The sequence below is a fragment of the Cheilinus undulatus genome, linkage group 8 (assembly GCF_018320785.1).
Source record: "Cheilinus undulatus linkage group 8, ASM1832078v1, whole genome shotgun sequence".
NCBI classification, from domain to species: Eukaryota; Metazoa; Chordata; class Actinopteri; order Labriformes; family Labridae; genus Cheilinus; species Cheilinus undulatus.
The window spans coordinates 23,151,789-23,176,420 of NC_054872.1; the positions used below are offsets into that span (position 1 = coordinate 23,151,789).

Genomic DNA, 24,632 nt, shown 5'->3' on the forward strand with positions numbered 1-24,632 from the left:
ACAGTTTGAAAAGCACCAGAAAGAAGTGTGACGATTGCACTTTCATAAAAATGTAAAATACCTGAGGGACGGAGCCAAACACAAGGCCGTTTTCTAATTAAGCAGACCATGCTCACCTCCATTCATAAATGAAGAAACTCCCAAAGACCATGCTTTGACTTCTTAATGGAGACTAAACCCCACTCTTTGACTAAATTACACAACTAATTCAGCACTACAGGTCTTATGATTACCCCTTTCACATTGTATTAGTGCTGTTGAGTCTGGCATTCATTCTACCTAACTAGCTTAACGATGGATTTTTAAAAAATTAAAGCAATAACAAGAAGTTCTTCTAACTTTTGATCAGTCAGAGTTCCTGACAACCACCCACAAATGTTAACGTACCATCTTACTCAGGACCAAGACTGATCTTTGTTATTGTAAAGCCTGCTGACTCTCTGAGGACAAAGAAATCAGAAAGCCACGAGCTTTTAGTGTGTTACAAATTAACTCAAATATTATTATGAAACCAGGCAATAAAATAGGCTCAATGTGATCATCAAGGTGGAACATAAGGTCCACCTACATTGAGTTTTACATTCTTGAAAAAGCAAAGAAACATCCAATAAACAATGAGGAAACTGCTTTGTCTTTTTTCCCCATTTCCTTCTTTTGAGAGATTTCTACTGAATATTTGAGTTGGCTTACATCTAACCAGCTCAACTGATGAAAAAAACTTGAGCTTAATCTCAAACTGTAATTGTTTTTACTGCAAAATGTTTGTAAACACAAATGGTTAGCCTGAAGAAAAGCCCCTCCCCCTTGCAGCAAAGCGCTGAATCCCAGACATGCAGCCTCCAGGAATGTTCTCCTGCCTCAATCACCTTAGGGAAAGCTGGTGAACTGAGGGCACGAGAGGAAGTTCATGGTCAGACAGACTTGTTATGTAACTTTACAGTTGTCATGACATAGATTATGAGATGACAAGCAGCTGAAGGAACTGTATGTTTGTAACTGCGTAGGTGCACACATCAATTCACATGCATATGAGGTCCCCCTGTGTGTGGTAGGTGCTGTACTCCATCTGAATGGTCTCCCTGTCCCGCACTGTACTCCCATCTCGTTGCATCCAGCTGACATAACAGCTCCAGTGTTCTCCTGTAGTCAGACCTACACAGGGCCCCTATGCCCGCATTCCTCCCCAGCTGAGATGCTTTTCCCTGGGGCCACTCACAGCGAGCGCAACCTTTATGCCCTCACATGGAGTAAGCTATGAGAGGTATGTGGTGTGTAAACTCCTCTCTGCACCCCCCAAACTTCAGACATCAGCTTCACTACGAGCTACAATATCCTCTTTTTCATCCCAACACATGTGTAAACACACGGGAGGAGGGTCAAAGAAAACACAGAGATGTTAATCATACATTTGGAGGCGTAACCAGCAAGGTCAAAGGTGCTGCAGAATAATGGGCCTGAGGAGAGGTCACTGCAGTGCCACAAATACTCCACATACCAACCGTCTGATAATTGGAACAGAGGTTTTAATTGGTTGGAGCAGAGAGACAGGTCACACTTCAGGCCACACATAGACTGGACTGTGCTGCCAGGGTGGTGAACCTCAACTTATGGACCTTATTGGTCAGGTTCATTGCCTTCACTGTCAAAGTGCAGCAAAAATTAACACCAGAAAAAACAAAGAAACAAAAGAGGCTACAATAACACTCAGTTATACAATCACAACATATTAACAGATCAGGCTCAAAAACTGTCTTCTTGACTTACATAATATTTTATGTAAGAAACCCATCTCTCTTGGATTAAGGGTTAGACACAAACACAGTTCAAGTGTTTTCTACCTAAAGTGTTAAAACCGTATCTGCCTCAGGTAATAAAACCCAAAAGGACACAAACAAAGAAGAGAAATTGTGATTTAAGTTTCCATTATGAAGCATTTGTATAAAAAGGAGCCTTGCAGCTAACTAGTACAAGGTGCTTTAAGTCTTTACAGCTTGTTTTAAAGTAAAATGCAGAGCATGTGGATGCTTACAAGCTTTCACGTCTAATGTTTGGCTTATTCACAGATTTCTCTCTCAAGCTCTGTGCAGTACCTCATGAGAGTAATATATACCTTAAGTAAACTTAAGAGATTTTTAAATCTGCAAAAGTCTTTCTCTGTGTGGGCTGAAGGAGTGACTGGCACACCCAGAAACCAAACACCAGCACTACAGGACAGTAATCCCTAAATAATTGTGTGTTTTTGCTTGGGCCAGTGATAGACTGAAGAGAAAGGTACCACTTTTAATTCAAGTGAAACAAGTCCCTGGCAGCCAATTAGTCAGAGGTGAAATAAGCTTTACATGTAAACCCATGAAAGAGAAGCAGAGTGCTCAGATGGGAGTTAAAGTGTGTGGTGATGTGTGCTGTGTATGTGTTTGTACTTACTACAGGCGCTGCAGGTGAAGCAGGAGTCATGGTAGAGGCTGCCCATAGCCTGGCAGGCCTGGCTGGCTCCATATACTGACTTGTTGCACTTCACACAGACTCCTGTAAAAATACAGCAAAGGACTGGCTCAGAAAAGGCAAAAGGAAGTAAGGTTGTCAACATTTCCAAGACTAGGTATTGATGCACAAATATCAACTCGAATTTTTCTTTCTGTTTGTGTGTAAAGCACTTTGTGCTAAACTGTGCTATACAAATAAAGATTGATTGATTAGTTTCTTTGTATAATATCAGCATTACCATCAAAAGCATGTTCATTACAAAACAAGGGAGAAAAGCTGTAAAAGGTACTTGACTCCTCAAGACTATTGTCTCCCTTCATTTGGCTAGATTTGAGGTAGGCGGTATAGAGGACTCATTTATGAGAATGATGATATGATGTGGTTTAACGGTTAAATTCTTACATCAAATTAATTGGTGCAAGATTTACGAGCTGGTTAATCTAATTACCTATCGTCCTTTTTTAATAAACATGTGCCTGAAAAAACAAAGGTCTTTAAAAGGTGTAATGAAGCCTCCTGCTACGTGTAGATGCTGTGGCTTCAATTAATGCTGCTGCCTTTCTGCCAGATTTTTCCCCGGCATCTCCTAAATATGAGAAGCTCAGCGGTTGGTATGTTGTAGGAAAAGTATTTAATGACATTTTTTGAACAAGAAAATGTAAATTCAGTGTTATATAGGCTGTCTATGGGTAAACTCAAGTATAACTACTCAACCAGAGAGAACACAGGCCGTATATCAAAGCACGATATTAATCTGCAAGGACAAAGGAAGGCTGGCAGAACTAGTTAATATTAGCCATGTTCTACACAGCATATCAGGCTCACATCGCACCCACTGACACTGTGACGAATTTGACTGTTTTCTGAGTATTTTTTTCCTCTTTAGACTAGTCGGTTAGATGACAATTAAATGGGCATGATAATCTGATGATAATTGCTGCATGTCATGTAGGTCCACAAAGAGCTTCAATGTACTAATATACTCCATTCCCATTGATTCCTAACTGGTGGTCTTTACTTCCTGTCCCTCATCTGACATCTGGCATTATTGGGACCACATGACTTCAAACAATCTATTGGTTGGACTTAATAAAATAGTTTGACAAACTAGTTGTGACTGGCTTTTCCTGTACATCTCCAATTTGCCAGTTTACAATAATTTTAGACCAGATTGTTTTCTTTGCCACTTAAACATAAAACTAATCTCTCTATAGAGGGGAATCGTTCAACATATATGTTATGTGTTACAATAATATCTAACTTTAAATTTCTGGTATAACGATAACCTCGCAAAAAAGCAAGCTCTGAAGCCGCCTGATAAAAAAAAAAGCCATTGTTGCATTTAATAAAGAGAATTAAATATAGCTGGTCCAGATTAGAGCAGACAAAAACAAAAGAGGCAAAGGAGAACATCCTTTCACAAATGTCAGGAAGCTGGTTAGTGAGCTGTATCATTGAGAGAGGAAATATATCCCTATTTGCTTATTTGACTTGGCTCAGAGACTGAGAAGTCTGTTAATAAAACCTCTGATAAAAATCAAAATGGTCCAACCCTATCAAGAGACATGGACAGTGTGGTTTGAAATGAACACTGTTCGAGTTCTCTTTGTTATCAGTTCACCCACCCTCTCGATCAAACTTAATTTAATGAAGTATTTAAAAATAAAGCAGCAAAAACTCATTACAGAAGCTGAACACCAGCTCTAGCCTTCACATTAGAGTATGCAGGATGGTATTACATAATCTCTCCTTTGACTTTGAACAGCTCAAGAACAACACGGGGTGTCCATGTGATCAATACATAACACTTCTTGGTGTTATGTATGTATCTACTTGGTAAATAGTTGTTGTGAAGCCTAATGAATGGCGATTAGTGATCCCACATTTTCCTTGATTCATTGTTGCTGTCTAAAAACAAAAAAAAAAAAAAAACATAAAAACAAAAAAAAAACAAAAAAAAAACAAAACAAAACAAAAAAAAACGACATAAACAACGTATATTTTAGGTACTCTGCCTTAAACTCTACACGGCAGCACTTGCGTCCAATTGAACCTGAAGCACTTGATGGCACTTACTGATGTTGTTTCTTCTTGTCTAGATCATTGCTTGTGTTGTTCTTGCTCTCAAATGTACGTCGCTTTGGAGAAAAGCGTCTGCTAAATGACATTGTAACATTGTAACATTGTAACTTCTTAATGTAGCTCTTTAAAGGCTGCAACAATTTCCACAGACCTAGCACAAAAATATTATCTTTGATCACTCCATATCTGCCAATCTTCATCTCCTTCTCTGAGCATGCTCTGTATGACACGGTCTAAGATGAAAATTGACATATGGACTGTGACAAGTGACAACCCTCATCACTGCTGATCCTAATGGGCAGTCAGCTAGCTGCTAAATCAATCAGTCATGGTATGATACAACCATCCAATCATGAAGGATTAGGTAAAAGAGAAGCTAAAAGAGGCGGCAGTGGTATGTGGAAGATGAAAGCAAGACCTCAAGCTTCTCTTTGAGTGTGTGTGCTTTCACATGAGGTTATTTGCGTGTGTTTTCATAGCATAAAAAAGTTTTTAAAAAATCCTGGAGACAGAGAAAAAGAGCTCAGCAGAAGAGCCCAGCCCAGTGTTGGACCTCCTCAAACACTGACAAAGAAAGCTCTGTTTCCACTGTATCCAATACACATCACGCGGCTGCCTCCTCCAAAACCACACTGCCATGTTTAACAACCTTCCTCAAATGTTTGTCTTCATGGACCCTCAGTAACACAATGTATAACAGGGCTATATATACATTAAGCTAAGGTCCCTACAAATGCCACAACAAAGGACACATCATCAGGGACCCCAACAGCTGGAGAAAGGATTTAGAGATAATAGACAGATATTATTAGAAAACAAAAGAATGCTGCTCTTATGTAAGCTGGTTTGTTTACATCCAAACATAATAAAGGAGTTATGCACTCAAACTACTGAAAATGGATGAATGACTATCTATTTTATTACTTTTCTGTTTTTTTTTTTAATGAAAATGTTGACTAAACTAATTCAAGATGAACAGCAGGAAAAAAAAAACGGTTTGCAGAAAAACAGTGAATACAGTTAGAAGTCTTTCAGCGGCAGGTATCTTTTCTTATCAATATTTAATACTTGTGATGTGTTAGTGCTGTAAGATCAAAAATGCATTACATTTACAGCTCCCTTGTTACTTTTTCACTTGCAGACCATACATGCTCTTTTTCATAGTCACCTTCTCACCACTCAGACCACTACAAATCTGCTTTTGGCCCCAGTCCCATGTTCCAAAGCAGTGTGATTATTCAGGGGACTGAAACTTTACTTACAGTTGGGGGGAGGGGAAGCAAAACATGCCACCAAAACCTCACCCCTCCTGCTCTCCCTCACCTTTCCCAGCTGTCAAAACTCTCAGTAGATGGCTGCTTGCTGGCTGACATGGCACTGACTCAGAACAAGACCTTTGCTGCTCATTGCAGCAGCTATTGAGTGTTATCACCGCTATAGTTCACCACAAAGTTCAGGTCCATCTATTAAAACACATACTGTTCATCATAATATTACACAACACTGACTTTAAAAGTATCAAATGTAGACAGTGCATTGTTTCACCAAAGCTTTCTTGGGTGCTTTACAATGACATGACTATAAAATAAGCTTAAATGTTAGCTATGAATTTAAGCCAATTATTCAACCTTATTGACATTTACTCCTAGACTGGAGATATACATGCAAACGCATATGCATGATGGCTACCACCCATCCTCTTAGTATATTTGACGAATCAGCAGTGCATGACCTCTTAAAAGTTAATGAGTCACTAGCACAAGATGCAGTATGCACAAGTGGAAGAGGCAGAGGAGGCGTTACAGTCAACACAGCAGAGACAAAAATGGATGAAAGTTTAGGGCAAACTGATAACCAAGTCTGCATAATTCACATCTAAATGATGTAATATTGTCACTTTACAGAGAAAAGCATGTCTTTCTAACCAGCTGGTGATGAATAGCTTACGTTTTGTTTTAGAAGTCATGTGTGAGTCTTTAAAACTAATGTTTAAAACGAAAACATATTTTTTAAAATGAAAATATCTGTTTAGTTCAGTCAGCGACCATGCAAACTGGTGACTTTCAGTCGAATGCGTCTGTGACAATGTAGTTTAGCTTTCATTATAGATATATATCTGATGAGTATATTTTGACATGATAAAGAAAATCCAAACAAAGAAACAATCATGAGGACTCAGGTTTTTTCACCAGCTTCTGCAACAACAACATCTACAAACTCAGTCGGACAAAAGTCGCCAATTACCTTTGCCACTAATTAAACCATAACACCAGAAGTGTCACATCCATATGCCATGCCATATTTAATATTTTAGTGCACTGTAAACACCGATAAGTTCATAGAACTCAAAACATAGTCAACTGATTACCTTAAAACGTCAGAGTACTCTCTGTAAAAACCTTTTGAAGTTACCATTTCACCTAAGGTGGATGAACTTGCGCCACCATTTGCACCAATGACTGTTAGTGACCCACTGAACCAGCAGAAGTATATTTCATTAATGTCAGTGTGCCATCCAACATTCATAGACATTAATAGCATTAACATCACCCCTATGTAGCCGAGACAGCAACTTCACTCATGGTGCATTGTATTTATTTATTTATTTTATTTAACCTTTATTTAACCAAGAGAAAGCCTCTTTGAGATTAAAAATCTCTTTTTCAAAAGTGTACTGGCCAAGACAGCAGCAGCAAACAGAGTGCATAAAGGTTTAGTGCCCAACAGCATTCTGGGAAAACTGCAGATTTGTTATAACTTAAATAATTTCAGTGACAACAAAAATACTTACATTATTTGAGTACTGTTTTAGTTTTAAAACTAAAATAACTTCTATCAGCTCATAAAAATAGAGTTGAAATCGTTGTTTTGTATTTTTAAGTAAACACAATGTAATTTTACTCCCTTTTTACTTAATTTGTTTAAACCAAATAAACTAAAGTAAACTGAGCCCTTTAGCTGTTATGGCCAAGAAGTACAAGTAACTTGTTTAAATAAGTATTTAGAACAGGTTACAAAAAAACTGAGTTAATTCAACTTGATGTTTCTGAGTAAAATGGATGTTGCGTTTTACAGTGTAAGATGTTTAGAACCAAGTGAGGGAGAAACCGGTCTTCTTAGCTTCTGTCTTAGATGCCTGAACAAGGAAATTGTGCAATTTTGTTCCAAACAAGGCAAGACAAGTTTGAATTCAACCAGCTAATCAGAATTCAACACCTTAAAGCATTTGATATTATAAATAAACCCAAATCTTAAGTTAAAAATAGAAATTTTGAGTTTATTCAACTCAAAACAACAAGTACACTCTACAGTCACATTATAATAGTAGATTACACCAAAATGACTTAAGTAATGCAAAATTAGTTTTAAGTAATATTTACTTAAATCATTTGATCACAAACAACTTTTCGGTTAACAGTTAATGTAAACGAGAGCAGCAGACATAAGGTAGTTGTTCGGTCGTGTTTTAATCTGATAAATGGAGACTCGTACGATAAACTTATTAACCCCATTTTAAAAGTTCAGCTCCAACACAAATGATGTCAGTTACTGAAATATGTGGTCAAAAGATGATGGGGAAAGTGTGAACAGACTCTCACACCTATAATTCTGCTGATTTTATGTCATGATGCAAATCTTTTCAGAAAGTTCCTACTTTATATTTATCTCACTGGCCAGTGGATTTGGGCTCTAAATAATTGTTAAACTCTACGGTTTTCATTTTTTGTATTTTAAGCTTTTTAATCTTTACAGACCCAGTCTTTCTTATTTACCCAGTCTTTTCTTAATCATTTTGATGGAACGTTTTTACCCAGACAGGGACAGGGGCGGGGCTAGCACTGTTTGGGAAAAGTACCTGGATGGGCTGCTCTTATCAACCTGTGAAAAGGTTTGTGATGCTTGCACTACAGCCACACTCTGCAAATCATGGAAAAAGTTCAAAGTAAAAACATCCACATTTTTAATTTGATTTTTGGGGACTCTGTAAGGAAAGATAACTTTTGCAATAAAAACACGTAGGTCTATAATGAATCCCACATCTGGCGCTGGCTAAAGTCAACTCAAAAAGTTGCAGAAAATGAGAAACTCACCCTCTCATTAAAAACATGCTGAATGCTGTGTAAATCATTGCATCATTTTCTAAACTTCCACCAAAATGCACCAAAACCAGAAGTGACACACCATGATCATTCAACCAAATACTGCAGACCTTGTGTATTTATAGACAAGAAAACACACATGGATGCACATGAGAGGGTATCATGAGTACATTCATACACTATGTATATAAAGTCAGCCTGTAAAAGCCTGCCAGAGCAGAAGCCAAGAATCTCTGGGAAGAGTTAAGACAAAGCTTTCCACTCTTTAGCCAGATGGGATAAATTAATCCTCCATCTTAACACAACACTAAACACTACTCTGAGGATGTGTGTGTAAAGTCAGAAAAAGAGGGAAGGAGAATACTGGGATGTCCCACTAGTCTCCCCTCTGGGATGAACTTGTCTAATAAATCTCACATCCTTTCTGACTCCTGTGACGAAGGACAAAGGAGCATCTAGAACTTGTCCCTAAATCTCCCTGTTTGTCAACTCATGCATTCAGCTGCACCACAGGCACCTCTGAACTCGTCTGGGAGTACCCTCCCCTTTGTATCTTAAGACCTCATTTGTAAAATTCCTCTCTCTCTTCCTTCAGACATTCCTCAGTGTTCCCTCAGTGCAGCCGTTTGGCACAGGACTCATTTTCCCAGAATCTCCAGCTGCAGTTTTGCCAATCGGTACTCTGTGTACAATATTAAACGCTGATGGATCCCACTGCTATGGCACTGGCAGGAACTTTTCAAGCACATTATATTCAGTCCTGTCTTGGCCTGACTTAAAACAACAGTCTCAAATAAAAAAATCTGTTAATCCTACTTTAAACATCTACATATGTGTTCCACAACCATGAAGGACATCTATGATGAAACTTGTCTTTTGAAGAAAACTAGTCCACACAAGTCTTTTCTTTCTGTCTGGAATAAAAGCATGACTCAGAGGATGAGCCGTGGTCTAGCAGGGAAACTCCATACAGGAGCAGTGTGTGTGGGCTCTGTGGGAACTTGTGTCAGTGTGTGAAAAACGGCCTATACTGTATTACTTTAAAACCTACACCTCTGCTCACTGCACACTGACCATGCTCTCCCCACACATCCGTAACATTCACATCTCTGTGCTATTTATGAGCCTTGTCGTGACTGTGACGTACGCCAGAACATCTTCCCTTACACCAACACAAGCACATCAGGGGGCTGTGAATTGCTAGCGTGACATTCCAGCAGGAAATTCCTTCAGCGCGGAGGCAAGGGTGGGCTGTATATGTGTGTATGGGAGTTGGCGGGGTAATATGTGGCTTTAAACATACATCTCATGCTCTTAATCTCGCACTGCTTTCAGCTCTTAACACCTGGCCATGATGTGAAGTTTCTCTGAAAGAAAAACCCAAGTACAAACTTAATTATCTAATCTATTTCTCATATATGCATTTAAAACAGTTTGAAAGCTCACAAAGCAAAGCATTATTTTTTGTCTGTACTGCAGCAATTTCCTGATAGGGCTGTCCAGATATTGCAGCTGAGGCCCTGCAGGCAGTGATATGAGGAAAGGAAACCAGTGGATTCTGCAGATTACGGACATGCTTCAACATCCCTACCTACCTCTGCTACTCAGCCTGGGATTTTTCATTATAAGTGTTTTTCTTTTTCAAATACATATATATCAAATAACAATAATGCAAGGCTATGTAAGAATAATTCACAGGCCGCTCTGCATAGGATTGAAAACCTTGGATGCTTTTTACCTCCGCCAAGGAGGTTATGTGATGGGCAGGGTTTGTTAGTTAGTTTGTTTGTTAGTTTGTCAGCACCATAACTCAAAAAGTTACGGAGAGATTTTCATTAAATTTTCAGGAAATGTCAGAAATGGCATAAGGAAGAACTGATTAGATTTTGGGACTGATCCGGATCACCGTCTGGATCCAGGAGTTTTTTAAAGGATCCTTTACTATTGGGAGATAGGCTAAAGGCAAAGGTCTGCGCTCTCCGAGTGCTTTTCTAGTTTAATGTATTTATCTATACTTTTTTCAACTGATCTGTTTCTGACATATAGTGAGAGAATGATTCCAAATCACAACCAAAAACAGCTGATGACTGCTGGGACTCTTTTTGTCATGTTTCTGGTGAATTGACATTTTAGATGCGAGACACATTTGTGCCATGAATGAAGTTATCCACCAAGTTAGAGTTCTTGCCTGTGACTTTAGGTGTCATTTAAGGCCGGCTCAGATTACACAAATTCAGCCAGATTTAAGCCTGTAGTGTGACATAATTAACGACGCAGCCAAGACTCCTTACGATTCCTCACAACCACGATTCAACAAGACTAGCATGTCAGAATTTTTCATACATCGTCGTCTAGTTTGACACCCTGACCTGACATTAACGATGTGAACCCTGATGTCTAACAACAGCAGAACATTTGCTCATTATCTTTGCATCATCATTTACAAGATTTACCACATTTATCCACTTTAATTCCCTAAAACTAATGTATACATTTTACTTTATTTTATTTACGTTATCACATGCATACCTTAAGTTCTATTTAAAGGACAGCCAGTCCATATTGTCCTCCTTTTGATACATCCATACTTATTATCCATAATCCTATTGTCCTTTGTATTTTGTTTTGTTTTTTTTGGAACTGCTACAATCACATAGAGTGCTTCTGTTCTAGAGTGATTGACACTCTTTGACCAGTCTCCCCCAACAACCTATGAACTCGCACTTAGTCACGGAGACAATGGTGGCGTCAGCATACGCTGAGCGGTCCATACCACTCTTGTAGTGTGGCCAGGCTGTTGGCCAAGACGGGACAAGATTTTGGTCGCATAGTCTGACATGGTGCCATCGTGAACGACCAAAAGAATCGTGTGGTCTGAGCCAGCCTAAAGGATGCATAGTGACTATGCTTTATCAGAATGTATTGCCTTACTATTAGGCTGACTGTCTGCTTTAGTCTTGCCAGAGGACACCCACCTTGCAACAGATTTTCAAGAGCTACTGCAGCTCTGTCATATCTGAAAATATGTATCTCAAAAGTGTACTTTAACAATATGTAGTGTGGCCCAACATAGACACTTTTGAAGTGCTGAATGTAACTCTGTTAGTTTAATTAACACTGGGATTCTGTTGTGTATTTTACTTTAATAAAATCGTGTGATTTTATCTGAACAACCCGTTTGGACATCTATTCTCTTGTTGTTCTTGCCAACAAGGAAACATCATATTTTACTGCACAATAAGTAAACTTTAAATTACATACTTTTCTGTTTTAGTTGAGTAGATTTATAGATCAGTACTTTTACTTTACTTAACTAACTTTTAACCAGAGTAACTGTGCTTTTACAGAAGTTTTGTACTTATTACACCTCTGGTTTTACTTAACAAAAACTCAGAAACATTCAAGTCCAGCCTTAGATCCTTACATTTTAGTTAATCATCATTTTTATCCCATTTTAACCAACAGTTCAGCAATGACATTTTAGTCTCATTTCTTCTCCTTCATGAAAAACTGAATTTACTTTTCATCTGAGTTTTTAATCACCAAAGATCCTTTTTAGCTATTGTTTGTCTAGTCTTCCTTGGAAAAAAAGTCAACTGACATTCATAGTCATAGTCTTACTCAACAAAATTTAACACCGTTCTGATGTTTAATACTTGCTTGAAAAAAACCAGAGCAAACAGGAGTAAGCATGTTTTTTTTTCACGATCACTTTCCTGTGTGCATCTGCTAATCACATGCACAAGCCCATATGGCCTGGCCCTTGAAAAAAGTCATGAGTAATGGGAATGCAAATGTCTGCAGGAGTGACATCATATGGAGAACAATAATGCCTCTGTCAGTTAAACAAGCTCAACCTGAGGAGTCTTAAATAATCACAAACTTAGTGGCGCACAGACCAAACAAAAAAACCCTGATAAAACTCTGTCTAGTTATTCATTAAATCTCCAAGAGGAAATAAGAGAAAGCGGTTTGTCTTTCTGGCCTTGGCCCCACCTTTTACTGCTAAAGCTGCCAAGAGGGTAGGCAATGAGTCAGTTTTTAGAAAAGGCATGTACAAATTAGAAAATTATTCTGTCTGCATTCCACATTAGAAATGATTGCCTCCCAGAGTGTCTGAATAATACGTCTAATTATTTAATCAGCAGACAGAAGGCCCTCCAAAAAGAAAAAGACAACTCTTAATTAAGCCACAGAAACACAACACAAATGAGTGTTTGAGGAAAACACAGGAGAAGGTGACAGTGTTGCATGTGTAATAATGACATTAAATATCTGAATTAGGGTATTGAAGTTCAGGTATTAGTACCACTGCCAACCTTTGGAAATGATGCAAACATTTATTTTAGCAATCTAGACCTAGTGCAAGACGTTGCAATTTTGATGGATTCAGTCCTATTTGTTGCATCTATCTTATGAAATAGTTGTCATATTTCTAAAGTTTCAGTACTTTTTAAGACTTAATCAAAATAACAGGTACATTGCTATAAGTAATTATATGGAAAAGGACAAAACTTGAAACATCCTCATTTGGTAATTTTTGTTTTCAGGTACAAGAAGTTGTAGGAAAACTGTCTAAATATATTGGCATGATTCTACTATTACTATATCTACAGTCTGCCTGTTTGTAAGAGAATATAAAATTAACATCTGAGTCTTTACAAGAAGCCAAGTAGACCTGAAAACACCAGTATTGACAGCCTGGGAATCTGAAATGACCACCACTGCTTTAAAACTGACGCCAGCCATTCAATAATCTGATTTATTGTTTTTAAAAATGTGTTAGTGAAAAGCATCAAAAGGTCAGTGGGATTTACAAACCAAATCCCTTTTGGTGCTGGTTTGACTTAACTGTCTTACCAAAGTAGTCCGCCTTTGGTTGGGTATCCATCTCCTTCTCCAGCCGCTTAGTGAGAGCCTCCAGTTTAACTTCAGCCGCTGAAGGCCCTTGCTCTGACGACAGGGGAGACTGGGAAGGGAGCTGGACAGGCTTAGAGCTGTTAGGGACCTCAGCTGTAGCACTGGTGGCCTGTCCAAAGCCTGGTACTTGGCTCTGCCCTTGTACTTTGCTGCTGCTTTTTGAGTCATTTCCTGGACTAAAGGCAGGAGATGTCACCTGTGCTTTGGGTTGAGGTGTGTCAGAAGCTGCGGGTAGGGGTGAGGGAGCTGGAGCAGGACCGTTATGGCTGGTGGAAGCTTTAGAAGTTAGAGAAGGTGGCGTGTAGTAGGGAGCAGACTGTGTGGAGGGCTGCTGCTGCTGCTGCTTGTGGAGGTCAGCTCCTCCAGTGAAGGCACTCAGGGGTAGGGCAGGGATGAGATCTGGTTTTGCTGAGCCAGATGTGTCTGCAGACCATCCTCTGGCCTGACCTGTAGCAGAGGGTGTACTCCGGTTCACAGACTGGGTGACAGTCTGATTCTGCTGGTGTGGAAGACTGTTGGTGGAGGGAGAAGGAAGCTGTCTTTGAGGCTGAGGTGAAATGCTGCTCCCAGACCCAGACAAACTTGGAGAAAGGTGATGAGAAGGGCTTCCAGGGCTGTGTGGAGTAGGGCTGCTGTGCTGGTATGAATGTGGCTCTAAACGCTCCTTATTATCGTAATTGTTTCCGTAGCCATACGCCCTGCTGGCTGGAGGTTCAGACAGAATGCCTGTGAGGTGTTTTTGACCGTCAAACTGAGCGTACTGATTCCCAGCCGTGGTGCCCGGCACAGGGCCAGAGAGTATCGGGGGCTTAGCTGCCGCTTCACCCGGCTGTCTGTAACTATTGATAGGCGGTCTGTCTTTGGTGTAATAGTTGCTGTTGTAACCCCCATTCATTTTAATAGCCTGGTTGTTTCTTGCCATCTCCTCTTGGTGCTTCTGCATGTGTATTTTTGTCATTTTGGAAGCAAAAACTCTTCTCGTTTCTTCAAAGTCGGGGTTATTTCCTGCATCCCTTCTCGTTCGAAATAAACCATCTCTGGATGCTTCATACATGTTTAAATCCTCGATAAACTTACTCGCCTCGAGTCCCAAATCCTCGTATTTATCCATAATGACACTTCTCTGTTTGCCTGCTTCAGTAAAACTGAGTTAGAAGTACTTCTCTTAAAAGGCTAAAGCCGAAAAAGTCTGTAAAATAGTGATATTTCCAGGGTGAATAATTAGCTTACAGTCCAGGAGCTTGAAGTATTGACAGGCGACAGGTCCAGACCCTGAGCGAAACTTTTCTCTTACTCCAAAACTTTCCCGTCTCTTCAAGTGTCCGACAAAGAGAAGTTAAAAGATAAAAAGTCAGCGTCCGCCTCGGTGAAAAATCCCGTCTGTCCAGCTCAGCTCTGCCCCGAACAAGCAGCCGTCTGTCTGGCTATAAATGTGAGCAGATCCCAGATCTGATAGCCTGGGCGACCCCGCGAACTGCCCCCTCCTCCTCCCGCGTTACAGTCCCAGCGGGGAGGCTTCATTCAAAACTTTATCCTCCGCACGACTGCTAGGAGGAAGAAAACACTTTAAAGTAGGTAAAACAGTAAAAACATCACTATGATCACCCAAGATAACTGATAAAAGTAACCTACCGTTAAAAATGCGCGTGGGATAACCGTTGGAGCACGGAGCCGTACGTGGCCACCGGACGGTCGTTAGTAGGGACTGAAAACAGGGAACAGCTCGTTTTTAAAGGTACAGTACTCCAATTAAGCCATAAGTAAAAGTGAAGCTGGAAGACTGCAGATACATTAATGACACTATAACGTTAGCTGACGTTCACAACTTACTAAGTATTTTCTTAAAATAGAACCTGGGGGCAGATATTCGCCCGCTGGTTCCGCTCAGTGCTGGCCTTCACATCCTGTGTCATTTTTAAAAATATCAACAGCCTGTTGACTCAGACACTTTTCTTTCACTCAGCACAGCACTTGATAGTTTTTCCCTTTTCATTACTGAACTGAAAGGTTGAAGGTTGCTGTGAATGGTAAGGAGTTTTTACTGAAGGACACTCCAGAAAAGCTAAATGTAAAGTTCATTAACTCAAGGCTTTATTAGACATTTAGACCAATAGTTGTTTTAGCCTAGTAAATTTATAAATGTTATTTTTATACTACATTTGAACCATTTTGTTTCATTTTGATTTGATTATTCCCACTGTTAGCCTATATCATTAAGTTTTCTATACCTAACTGTACTTTGGATTTTAACAACTGTATTTTAAAGTAGGCTATTATTGTTGTGTAACATCCATGCCAATAAAACTAATTTAATTAATTTGAATTAGAAAATTAAAGAAAAAGGTATAAGGCCCTTCAGACCATTCATCTGGGATGCCGTATATCTCAGAATGAAAATGTACGCTGAAATGGATTAAACTTCTGTTAAGGGTTAGGGTAAAAGTTATGGTACCAGTAAGGAAACCAAGAGTGAAAATTTAAAAGCAAAACTAAATTACAATACATTTAATAAAGCAGAGTGAACATTCTGCTAACAGGAAAAAAGCTTTTCCTTCATAAAAACATTCCAATGCAGCAAGTGTGCCCTACATAGTTACATTAGCTGCATAAGCTATGTAGATAATGGAGCTACATAACTAAATCCAAGCACGCAATTTATGTAGCTAAATTAGCTTTAGATACTTTTGCAAAGGTCACACTGCTAAACCTAACTTATCTATAGATAACAGTCCTACATAGGTAATGTAGCTAAACTCACAAAGCAGCTTTGTAAGCTACATAAATATGTTGCCTACATAGCTACATAAGCTTTAGCTATGTTTCCTAAATTTCATGTTGCTAAAGCTAACTTAGCATTAGCATTAGCACAGGGGTTCTCAAACTTTTCAGGGATAAGGACTCCTTACAGGGAAAAAAAAATTTCCAAGGACCCCACATAACCCTCACACTGATTAAACACAACCTGAATACAAGCTCTTGTCCACTTGCGTGTGGCTTCCTACTTTTTGTGATACTTTAAGCAGCCAAATAAGACACCCTCTGTGCTTTTTCTGAGGTTGTGGTCAGGTTCACCATTTGTGTTTTCTGGCGGATGTATTCCTCACCCTTTCATTGTAAAAAAAAAAAAAAAAACTTTTCTTTGGTCCTTAAACTCTGCATGCTTTGTTATCAGATGATGCTTTAGCTTGGTGGGCTTTGTGGCTTCACATGAGGACACACAACACATTTTGGTCTTCTGTTGCTGTTCTCATTAAAACCAAACTCAAGATCACTGTCATCATATTTTCTCAGTTTAGCTGGTTTGAGCCAGGCATCACTTAATGAAGTGGATGTGATAATTTGTCCCTTGTTGCTAGCTGGACCTACACACCAAATGCATCCTGAGCAAAGTGACTGATGTGGGACAAGTGATAGATTTATGAGTTTTTATTGGCCCAAAGCTGACTTATGTAGGAGTCATTGGTTTAGTTTGGTTGTTTTATGCCGCTGTGGTCCCTGTATGTATTTATTTGCTTTTTAATGACATGGCATTACTTTAATTTAATTTGAATTACTATGTGGACCCCCAAGCTGTGGCTTGCAGAGCCCTAGGGGTCCGCGGACCCCAGTTTGAGAACCACTGCATTAGCTTGTGTAGTCATGTTAATTACATAGCTAACATGGCTATGTTAGCTTCAGCTAAAGCTAACAAAGCTAAAGCAAGCCACCATTAGTGTAACTACTTTTACAATTGGTCTATACATAATTTAATCCTGGATTAGACCTCTGACCTGTTTCTCTGTTTTATTTATGAAATGTGTCTCAGTCTGTAATGTATGCAATGTGGTTATTTCATGAATGCTACCGCCAGATAACCCTGCAAAGCAGATGGCTATGCCCGATTCCTTGTTTTTCACTGGCAAATCCATTTTGCAAAGCTCCCATCTGAACCGTTTGGGCCCGGTTAGAAAGTGACAGGACCAATCAGCGACGAGGGGCAGTACTTTCAGGTGCAGCAGAGTTGTGACGCAAAAAAGCAGCAGCAAGAGCTGGTGCAGTTATGGAGGAAGAGATTAGCGTGGATGCTGCCAAAGTGTCAGTTTTATCAGAACCTGACGACATTTCTTTGTTAAAAGAAGAACAAAGAACAGCAGTGAGTTGTTTTCTTTTCAAAAACGACAAAAGTCGAGTACTTACATGTCTATAGTCGCCTTGTTTCGTGTTATTCCTAAATAGCTGCGCACGCGCAGCTTGATAGCGGCTACGTCACGTTCGTTGTTCTGATTGGTCCGTAGAGATGTGACAGACAGAACGTTCACCCAATTAACTCCGAGTTTTTTTCAAAGCCTCTGTCTTTTCTCAAACATTTCCTATTGAAGCTTTCCTAGATGAATGTGTGAAACAAATCCATCTGGCGTGTCAGGTTAGCGTCCCACTGCTATGATGCCAAGCTGTTATGGAGCTTATGAGGCTCACATTCCCATCTACCAAGTAAGGGTATAGATGTCTGTGGAAAGCAAAGCATAATCAAGGTTTACTGTGCCGAACCACACCAAACAGGTCTGAACTTCTTGGTTGAAAAAGTAGCTGCACTGAACTAGAACAACAAAAGTTGCCACTGAACTTTAATTCATCATCAGTTTTACTTCAGTTACAGTACAAGTGTTATGGCCTACTAGATATGCATTTGCCATGCTCTTACATCATGTTTTACTTTTCAAAGCAGGCCTTATGTAGCTGACAACAATTTTGACCAAAGGGCAGTTTTGTTGCAAGGATTTTTTGAATGCAATGGAGTGTTTTACAATGTGATGCTGCTATTTTAAACAATAGTAAAGGATGTGAATACTTCTACCACTACTTACGGGTGCAGTTGTGGTAAAGGAGCAGGAAATATAAACTAAAGCAAATGAGGGTACTATTTTGGGAAACATTTATGAAAGTTGATATTTTGGGCCAGCTCACGTAACATTCATGTCTTGGTTTTGCACTTTGGCATGACGTAGACATAAACCTGTCCGTCTCTGATTGGACGTAAAGGTTGGATAAATGAAAACAAGGGCAACTTTTTAAAGTTTCCCTTATCCCATAAACAATCTGGCAGAGTTTACTCATTCAGCTACCTTTGCTTGGGTGTGGTTTTGTTGTATGTGTGTTTCTTGTGGTTGACGAGGGCCATTTACAGTGCCTGTGCCCCCTCTGTGATGGTTGAATGATGTCATACATTCCTGCTTGTGAAACATGTGACGCTCACACAGTGACCCCCTCCTTATTGTGTACCGACCCTTGCTGGAATATTTGAGACAGAGTTGGGGTGCAATTGGATGAAATCATTATATGGATGGAAAAAGAGGCTCAACATCCCAGCAGGCTCAGAGAAACATTTTAATGTGTGTCCATGCAGAGAGCCTGACAGCAGTAGTTGATGTGAGAGAAAATATGGACTCTGTGTTGAGGGGGCTCTGTGCTGCTGCCAGTGTAATTAAAACAGAATGTTTATAAGGCACTGCCATCTGTATTAGCAGGAAACAGTCACCGTATGACAGCATTCCCCCAGAGCGGCAAGCTTAACTTGCTTTCACTCCATCCTCACACTAAAACGCATAACAGCTGAGGGTATTATTGTAATAATACTCAGAGGTCTTGCCCACATACATACTGAATGTACTCACACAAAGAGGGTCATAAAGCATCTAGAAATTTCTCTTAAATGACATCAAGAACTACAAAACTGGGGTATGGTTTGTATTATTCCTGCAAACATGGACACTACATGACAATTATAATGTGCATACCTGCACATTATCAGTGTTCTGATTTATATTCAGGTGATGATTTTTTTATGCACCTCATTTATGAAATAAAGAAGAAGAAAACCAAAACACAATTCAGTGTCGCAAAATGGAAGCACCCAACACATCTAGGACGTCTGCATTATTATTTGCAGAAGATAACTTTGTTTAATGATGATGTCCATGATCAAGTCACTGGTTCCTATCGATGCTTTCTTAAGACAAACAAAGATAATTCCCACACATTTGTTTGGGTAACTGACCATTTTGGAATTTGGCATCCGGCAAAACTGATGACCATCATGATCAATGTCTTCTACCCTGTTAACAACAGCTGAGCCTCGCTGGCTAGTAGACCTTTCTTACAGCTAATCTTAACTTAACAACTAATATCGTGAAGAGCTTGAGAGCCCAGTGGCTTTAAGCATGATACTGTGTTGGAGGCCACCTTTGCAATAAGATGGATCATAAAATTTCCTCCTAGCTGGATATTGCAAAGTCAACTATAAGTGATTTTACTGGAAAGTGGAAGTGTTTAGGAACAACAGCAACTCAGCCACAAAGCAGAAAACCACGATAAATCACAGAGCCGGATCAACGAGTGCCAACACTCTGCTGATTCCATAGTTGAAGACTTCTGATCTTCCACTGCCATTGAAGTAAGAACAAAAACTGTGTGGCGGCAACTTCATGGAATGGGTTTCTATGGCCGAGCATTCAGACCTCACCAAGTCCAATGCAAGTTGTGTAAAACACACCAACTCTGGACTGTGGAGTAGTGGAAACGTGCTCAGTGGAGTGATGAATCACGTCTCTCTGGCAGTCAGATGGGAAAGCCTGAGATTGGTGGATGCTGGGAGAACATTACCTGCCTGACTGCATTGCGCCAATTGCAAGTTTGGTGGAAGAGGGATAATGGTATGGGGCGGTTTGTCTTTTTTTTTTGCCTTATCTCTAGTGAAGGCCAATCTTAATGCTTCAGCATACAATGAAATTTTTGGACAACACTATGCTTCAAAACTTGTGGCAACAGTTTGGGGAAGGCTCTTTTCTATTCCGGCATGATTATTCTGAAGTGCACAAAGCAAGGACTATAAAGACATGGTTTAATGAGTTTGGTGTGGAAAACTCCATCAAGCACCTTCGGGATAAACTAGAACAGAGATTAAGAGCCAGGCCTTTTCGTCCAACACCAGTGCCTGATTTCATAAATGCTCTACAGAATGAATGTGCACACTCCAAAATCTTGTGAAAAGCCTACCAAGAAGAGTGGAGACTGTTAAAGCTGCAAAAGGGGGGGCAACCTCATATTAAAGTACATGTATTTGAATACAATGTCATTGCAGTCCCTGTTGGTGGACTGGTCTGATGGCTACTTTGTCCATAGTGCATCTTAAAAACTTTATATATCACTCAGACTAAGTCCAAATGCAGAACAACAGTGAAGCATTCATTCCCCAAAACACAACAAGCAAAGATCAAAATCTACTCGTACAATTAGCTCACACAAAAATATCCACGGATGACCAAATTACCAGCCTGGAGGCTGTTCTTGGAGATAATGAGCTGTGGCATTACTGCGTCTCCCACTGAGGATACACAGCCCAGTACAGGGACTACTACCGAACTCCACCCTTAGTTTCCACCAGCACAGCTTCTCCAGAGAAAGAGAAGTAATTTTCTTTAACTCATCAAACACAATTCTGGCTGTACATCTCGTGTGTAATAAAGACTATGACTGTGGTCTGAAGAGAAAGTGAGTCACAGAGGAGTACTGTTGCCTATTCAATCATTGTAGTCGTCATGGAAACTGCAGAGCAGTCTTAAAAGTGTTAAATGGCTGGAGGGGCAGTTAGCGACAAAATTAATAATTAGAGGGAATGCGTTAGCACAGCTCAAGACTTATTTTACTGTACACAAAAGGTCAGAAATATCCTCATTTATTTATATGAAACATGTGGTAGCTTTGGTGTTTTCTTGTATTTTTGAACCCATCATCAAAACGTTACGTCTTTCAGTAGTCCAGTCCAGTTCCAGCCTTTTTCATGAGCCGTTTGTTTCAAAAGAATTGAAGCAATATATTGGATCTAAAACTTCCTCCCATGAATCTCATTATTGCTCATAGCCAGTGTGAAGACAAGAAGCACACAAAGATGAGTTGATAGGAGTTAAAATGCTCTTTGTCTGTTACTTTCTGTTTTGTGCTGTGGCAGCATCTGTTTGACATCAGATTCCCAGAATCTGAGACAATACACAGAATAATCACATACACAGCTTCCCTCCTCTTATGCCTGCTTTCTCTTCCTGTTATTCTGTCTCTCCTGCAAGTCTTTTCCTGTCACCTGATGGTCAGAGATAGAGTGTAGAAATATATAAAGAGACAAAGCCAGGGGGATCAGAGAGACATGCTCTGTTATGGCTTCTATCTGTACATTTTTATGTTATTTTTTTATGGAAAACATCCTGTGAAATTATAATATATAATCGAAAAAGCATGATTTGATCAGAATCAAAAGCTAAATATATTGCAGAAATAAAAGCACTTCCTTAAACTGAAGCCAGCAGGCACAGCTCCCTCCAAAGATAACAATATTTGTTGTTATTACAAAAAGAAACCCTCACATCCAAGCAAGTGTTTTGGTCTATTTGCTGTAAAAAAAAAAATCTTAATTCTCACTTTAAGCCACATTCATCTGACAAGTACAGATAAAAATTTAATTTTAAGACAGAAAAATTCATTAAGAAGGGCAACATTGCTCAAAAAAAATTCTACCAGAAATAAAATAAAAATACTTAAGCAATTAAAGCACATTTAATGTCGTGACACTTGACTAGTTTATGTTGCTGTCCCCATTGCCTTTTTCCACTTATTACAGGCAAGTCATGCCTTAAACTTAAATACAATTTTAACTTAATTTTTAGGTGAAAATAAGATGGATTAGTTGGGCTGTCATTATTAGTGCATTTCTTACAATTAATTTAGATCCATAATTACTCCATTAGATCTATTGATTGCACACTTTATTGTCCTTGCATTGCAGCAGTGTCTCCCTGCAGCCCGAAACATGTAAAATAACTATACCACTGTATCTTACTGTCTCATTTCAATTTAAAAAAAACTCACAGAAAGCTAAGTGGACAAGTCAAAAGTCATCTGCACCAGGTTTAGCTTAGTGGGTAGAGCAGGCTCCCATATCTGAGCCTATAGTCCTCAATGCACTGGTCCTGGGTTTAATTCCCAGACTCTGCACAAGTTGCGTGCATGTCTTCCCACACTCTCACCCCATATTTCCCGTCTTTCTTCAGCTGTCCTATCCAAACAAAGGCAAAATGCCCAGAAAAATGATCTTTAAAAAGTAATCTGCACCTTTTTTTATTAGATATTTATCTCAGGCTCCTCCCATTTCTCTTGGCCTTTGCAGAGATGTTTCTACACTTCTACTGGAGTCCACCTGTGGTAAATTAAACAGATTGGACATGATTTAAACAGCAAACACATCTTCAAAGAAGGCATCACAGCTGACAGTGTATATCAAAGCAAAAATCAAGCCATGAGGTCAAAGGAACTGCTCTTAGAGCTCAGAGACTAACCTTGCAAAGCAGATGGATATGCCCATTTCCTTGTGTTTTTTCACTGGCGAATCCATCTTATTAAGCTCCCATCTGAACCGTTTGGGCCCGGTTAGAAAGTAACAGGACCAATCAGCAACGAGGGGCAGTTCTTTCAGGCATGGCAGAGTCGTGATGTAAACAAACATCAACAAGAGGCCAGTGCAATTATGGTGGAAGAGATTAGCGTGGATGCTGCCAAAGCGTAAGTTTTATCAGAACATGACAACAATTCTTTGTTAAAAGAAGAACAAAGAACAGCAGTGAGTTGTTCTCTTTTCAGAAAGGACAAAAGTCGAGTACTTACATGTCTAAAGTCGCCACGTTTCGCGTTACTCCCTGTAGCTGCGCACTCGCAGCTTGATAGCTGCTACATCACGTTTTGTTGGTCTTATTGGTCCGTAGAGATGTGACAGACAGAACGTTCATCCAGTCACACTCCAAGTTTTTTTCAAAGCCTCTGCCTTTTCTCAAACATTTCCTATTGAAGTTTTCCCAGATGGATGTGTTTCACACATCCATCTGGCGTGTCAGGTTACTCAGAGACAGGATTGTTACAAGGCACAGATCGGGGAAAGGCTAAAATGCCCTCTGCACTGAAGGTTTTCCAGAGCTCAGTGGCCTCCAAATGGAAGAAGTTTGGCACGTCCAGGTCTCTTCCAAGAGCTGGTTATCAATTAATTCAAAATTAATTGAATTTACCACATGTGGACGGGAAGCCCGACCTCAATTTCAAGTATCTTTGCAAAGGGTCTGAATACTTGCATCAATGTGGTGGGCCAGCTTTCAATTTTTAATGAATCAACAAAAAATTCTAAAATTCTGTTTTTACTTTGCCATGATGGGCTATTGAGTGTAGATTATTGAGAATATTTTTTTTCAACTGCAGCATCAGCCTGCAACATCACAAAAGTGAAGGGGGTCTGAATACTTTCTGATTTAGCTGTGTATCTCTATATACAGTAGGATTCTGAATGTGGCTCAAAATAAATATAACTGGTTATTTTTGACATGTAATCAGACTGATACTCATGCGTAGACTTTTGTTTTTGCAGTGTATTCAGCCAAAAAAACATTTCATGTATATAAAATCATGCTCAAAGGCAATGTAGCAACTGCGAGTGTGTGCACATATTAAATAACTGCTTACTCACCAAGCCTTTAAAGATAGGCAGGTGGGTGTACACATGGATACATTTCATTGCTGCCGGTGTGTGTGTGCTCTGCCAGCACAGTCCTGTTGGCTGAGTCATGTTGACCAAGTGCTGAGGCAGAGGCACTGAAAAGAGCTGATGAATGGGCACAGAGCAGCAGTCGACTGGACTGAATGACAGCACACTGAAAAAAATCGCAAACCACATCAGGCTTTTCACTGACTTCAAACAGACCTTGTGGCTGCAGAGTTCACAGAGCACAGCTGCACATCCAGAAGCCAAACGGCGGCCTGAGTACGGAGCTCGGCTAAAAGTGGCAGCAGTTTGAAACAAACACTGATAGGGCGAATCATGAGTGTGTGACAAAGCAGACAAGAATAAAACAGAAAGGAGAGGTGTGAAGCTGCTTGTGAGCTGTTACAGATGGATGAGGGAAAACTGACAGAAATCTAAAGCGGGGTTTGGAGGAGGACCTAAAAGACAAGTTTCTTTAGTAAGTCACAATAAATCAA

The 24,632-nt window shown here is 39.7% G+C and overlaps 1 protein-coding gene across 2 annotated transcripts in view; it reads right to left on the reverse strand.

Annotated features, from left to right (window-relative positions):
- Nucleotides 1-15,357, reverse strand: part of LOC121513381 (LIM domain-containing protein 1-like) — a 30,541-nt gene extending 15,184 nt beyond the window's left edge. Inside the window, exons 1-3 of one of the 2 annotated variants that reach the window (XM_041793110.1) lie at nt 15,219-15,357; nt 13,527-15,130; nt 2,425-2,526 (exon numbers count right to left, since the gene is read on the reverse strand). In XM_041793110.1, coding sequence (XP_041649044.1) covers nt 2,425-2,526; nt 13,527-14,697 — 1,273 coding nt within the window. In that variant the 5' untranslated portion in view covers nt 14,698-15,130; nt 15,219-15,357. Of the gene's footprint in view, nt 1-2,424; nt 2,527-13,526; nt 15,134-15,218 lie in introns of both variants that reach the window. The other variant, XM_041793111.1, reaches the window with a different exon arrangement.
- Between the last annotated feature and the right edge of the window lie 9,275 nt (nt 15,358-24,632).